Genomic DNA, 3,392 nt, shown 5'->3' on the forward strand with positions numbered 1-3,392 from the left:
AAGTATTGATGAAAAATATTGTTCATGAGACACATGAATGTCACTGGGGCATTAGTCAATCCAAAAGGAAAAACTACGAACTCGTAATGTCCATAACGAGTCATGAAAGTTGTCTTTGCTATATCCTTCTCTTTTATTCGGATCTGATGATACCCAGAGCGGAGGTCGATTTTTGAGAAAACAGTTGCTTCCTTGACTTGGTCAAACAACTCATCAATACGGGGCAGAGGGTACTTATTCTTAATGGTCATCTTGTTTAACTGACAGTAATCCATGCACATACGCAGGGTTCTGTCCTTTTTCTTCACAAAGAGAACTGGGGCTCCCAACAGGGATACACTCGGTCGGATATATTTTTTTATCTAGCAGCTCTTGTAACTGCATTTTTAATTCAGTTAGCTCTGGAATTCTCATGCGGTATGGGGCTCGGGAGACTGGAGCAGCTCCCGAGATCAACTCAATGGTAAAGTCAATGTCTCTTTTCGGGGGTAGACCCGGGATTTCCTCAGGAAATATATCTAGGAAATTTTGTACCACTGGTATGTTTTCAAAGGAGTCAGACTTATCCTTGGAATCAGCGATTCCTACTTGTATTGCATAAATCTGGCACCCATTCCTGATGCATTTTGCTAACTGGGAAGCTATTATAGGTCTTATCTGTAGAGGTTTTTGAATACCTTGCATTTCTTGTCTTTCACCTTTCTCATCCTGATAATTGATGGTTTTAGTTTTACAGTTATTAAGTGACCAGTGCTTTTCCAACCAATCCATGCCTATAAGAATATCATAGGACCCTAATGGTAATATGTTCAAATCTGCTATAATAGACTGACTAGCTATCATTAAAGGGCAATTATCTATTTTAGCCAAAACTCTTCTTTTGGCCCCTGTGGCTAGTTGTACTAACCAAGGCTTTTTAAATTTAACAGTCTATAATTTACATTGTTCCACAATCTTGGGGCTAATATAACTTAAAGTAGCCCCAGGATCAATTAAAATGGAAATAGGGCAGTCAAAAATTTTACCTTCAAATTCAACCATGGTTGGCTGAAATTCTGCTTGATGGTCTTCAAGGGCAGCATTAATCTTAGGAATTCTTCCTACTACCTCCCCCACTATAGATGCTTCTTGTATCTATGAAATTTGATCGGCTCCCCTATGTTGTGGGCATTTTTTGACGTAATGAGGGCCTCCACATCCCCAACATTGTACCGATGGTCTATTGGTTGTCTTTGCTTCAGTTCTGCCAGCTTGTTCATTCATTCTCGTTTCACCAGGTACTTTAAATTGAGGCTGACTCTTATTTGCATTTCTGTTGGCCTGTCCTTTAAATACTCCTTTGTTGCCTGGACCCTTATTTCCCTTGTAATTGGAAACAAATTTACTCCCCTTTTTATCAGTCCACCTTTTGCTCGGGTCCCCCTTTGGTTTGTTCTGCTGGTAACAAATGCGAGCTTTACAAATGACCTCATCCATGGTTTTCAGATTGTCAAACTCCAGCCGTTCTTTCATGAACAATGGAAGGCTACCGATAAACCACTGCACCTTTTCTTTTTCCTTGCGTATGTAAGGAACATACCGAAGTAATGATGTGAATTTAGTTATAAATTCATCCATGGTCATTTGGCCTAATCGGAGATCATGGAACTCCTTTGCCTTCTCGTCGTAAAACCTCTCTGTTAGATATTTTTCCTTAAAATATCTTTGAAACTTTTCCCAGGTGATACTTTGTTCACTAACTCCACGTATTGTCTTTACTTCCTCCCACCACAATGTAGCCTTCCCCTGTAACTGGAAGATGGCCAAGCGGGCCTTCAAATTATGGTCGTATTCATACAGCTGGAAGTATTTATTCATGTTGATGAGTCATGCTTCTGCTGCTTCTTCCTATTCCCCATCAAAGAGAGGAGGCTTAATTTTCTGGAACTCCCCTTGAAGTTCCACTTTCTGTCTTTTCGGTATATTGTGATTGGACACATTATCTGATTCTTCTTCGTGATTTCCTTCTCCCCCCTCTGTTTCCACATTTTTAGTCTGAAATTCTTGCTCCCCTATCATATTCTCATGTTTTGGGCTAGGAAATAATGGCTGATGGTTCTGTCTATTTGATAGGCTCTTCGTGATTTTCTCTTGTTGCTGCATCAATCTCTCATTGTCTGCTCGCAATCGAGCCATTTCATCCTTTAATTCTTGTACTGTTACTATAATATCTAGATTGGTATTTCTGGGTTCGTCGCCCAGCTGCACCCACACTTCAGGGTTGCCCTCTTGAAATGTTGTGGGTCCGGTTCCTATTACAGACCTATGAGGTAGACTTCCAGTTCTCCTCATACTTTCAGCTTCCTTCTTCCTACGTGCATATTACAGAGTATTGTTATTACTTAATTCCAGAGGTCTCAGTTTAGCAACCTGAGTCGCTCTAATACCATATGTCACACATCTTCTAAATGTTAAAGACCATAATAATAAAAAATTACTTTATCGAACTTTACTATAGCATGGTTAACCAATTTAATACGCTTAACTATATATATATGGTTCTTCATTCGTTAATGATTCATGCAGAGATTTATCTTGTTTGAAATCACCTATTTCTCTAGGTTCTGAGTAATTTCATGGTTGGGGGGACATCAACTGAGCGATGAGGGTTTTGAACAAGGGGCGATAGAAGCGAGCTAGTAACTATGGAGGGGCATGGAGGAGGGAGCTCCACTCCCTCCTACAGTAACGTGGTTTCAAATAGAGGCAGAGAGATGAGTCTGAATAATCTCTGATATCCAATGGAGGCAGAGACAAAGAAAACTAGCACCCAAAAGCCGGAAAGCAACAAATCCCTTGATAAGGAAGGGGCCCACAAGGAGGCTGGGAGGGAAACAAAATCTGGAGACAATAGTCAGAAAATGGAGAGTATATCTACAATGGGACCCTGCAAGCCCAAGTCTAATATCAAACCCCGGGTGGTCTTAAATGATCCTGCACTACAGGTGCACAGAGATCACATGGCAACTTATGCGGTCATATGCAAGTTTATGCGTATATGGCCTACAGAAAAAGCGCTATGCACATGGATAAGAAACAACTAGAAACCAAAGGGAGAAATAAATATACATCTCGGGTCCAAGGGCTTTTTTACAGTGGTTTTCACTAACCTGGAGGATAAAGACAGAGTTATTGAAGGAGGACCCTACTTCTATGATGCTGCTGGCCTTTACATGCGACCTTGGATGATGAACTTTGTTCCGGAGCGAGAAACGTTCACATCGGTCCCGGTATGGATTAGATTATATTCCTTACCTTTAGATTATTAGCTGCCAGAATCCTTAAAATCTATAGGTAATAAATTAGGGCATTTTATAAAGATATCAGAGGCGACTCTGCGAGGTAAATATACC

The 3,392-nt window shown here is 40.6% G+C and overlaps 1 protein-coding gene across 1 annotated transcript; it reads right to left on the bottom strand.

The window, feature by feature from the left end:
* Nucleotides 1-240: 240 nt before the first annotated feature.
* LOC149208409 (uncharacterized) lies at nucleotides 241-771 on the bottom strand. Its single transcript, XM_089398332.1, has one exon. The coding sequence runs from the start codon at nucleotides 769-771 to the stop codon at nucleotides 241-243; it is 531 nt and encodes a 176-aa protein (XP_089254458.1).
* Nucleotides 772-3,392: the final 2,621 nt, after the last annotated feature.

This window comes from Pinus tabuliformis, chromosome 1_2, assembly GCF_031772625.1.
Source record: "Pinus tabuliformis cultivar Carrire ecotype Pingquan chromosome 1_2, CPIR1, whole genome shotgun sequence".
In the NCBI taxonomy this organism is placed as follows: Eukaryota; Viridiplantae; Streptophyta; class Pinopsida; order Pinales; family Pinaceae; genus Pinus; species Pinus tabuliformis.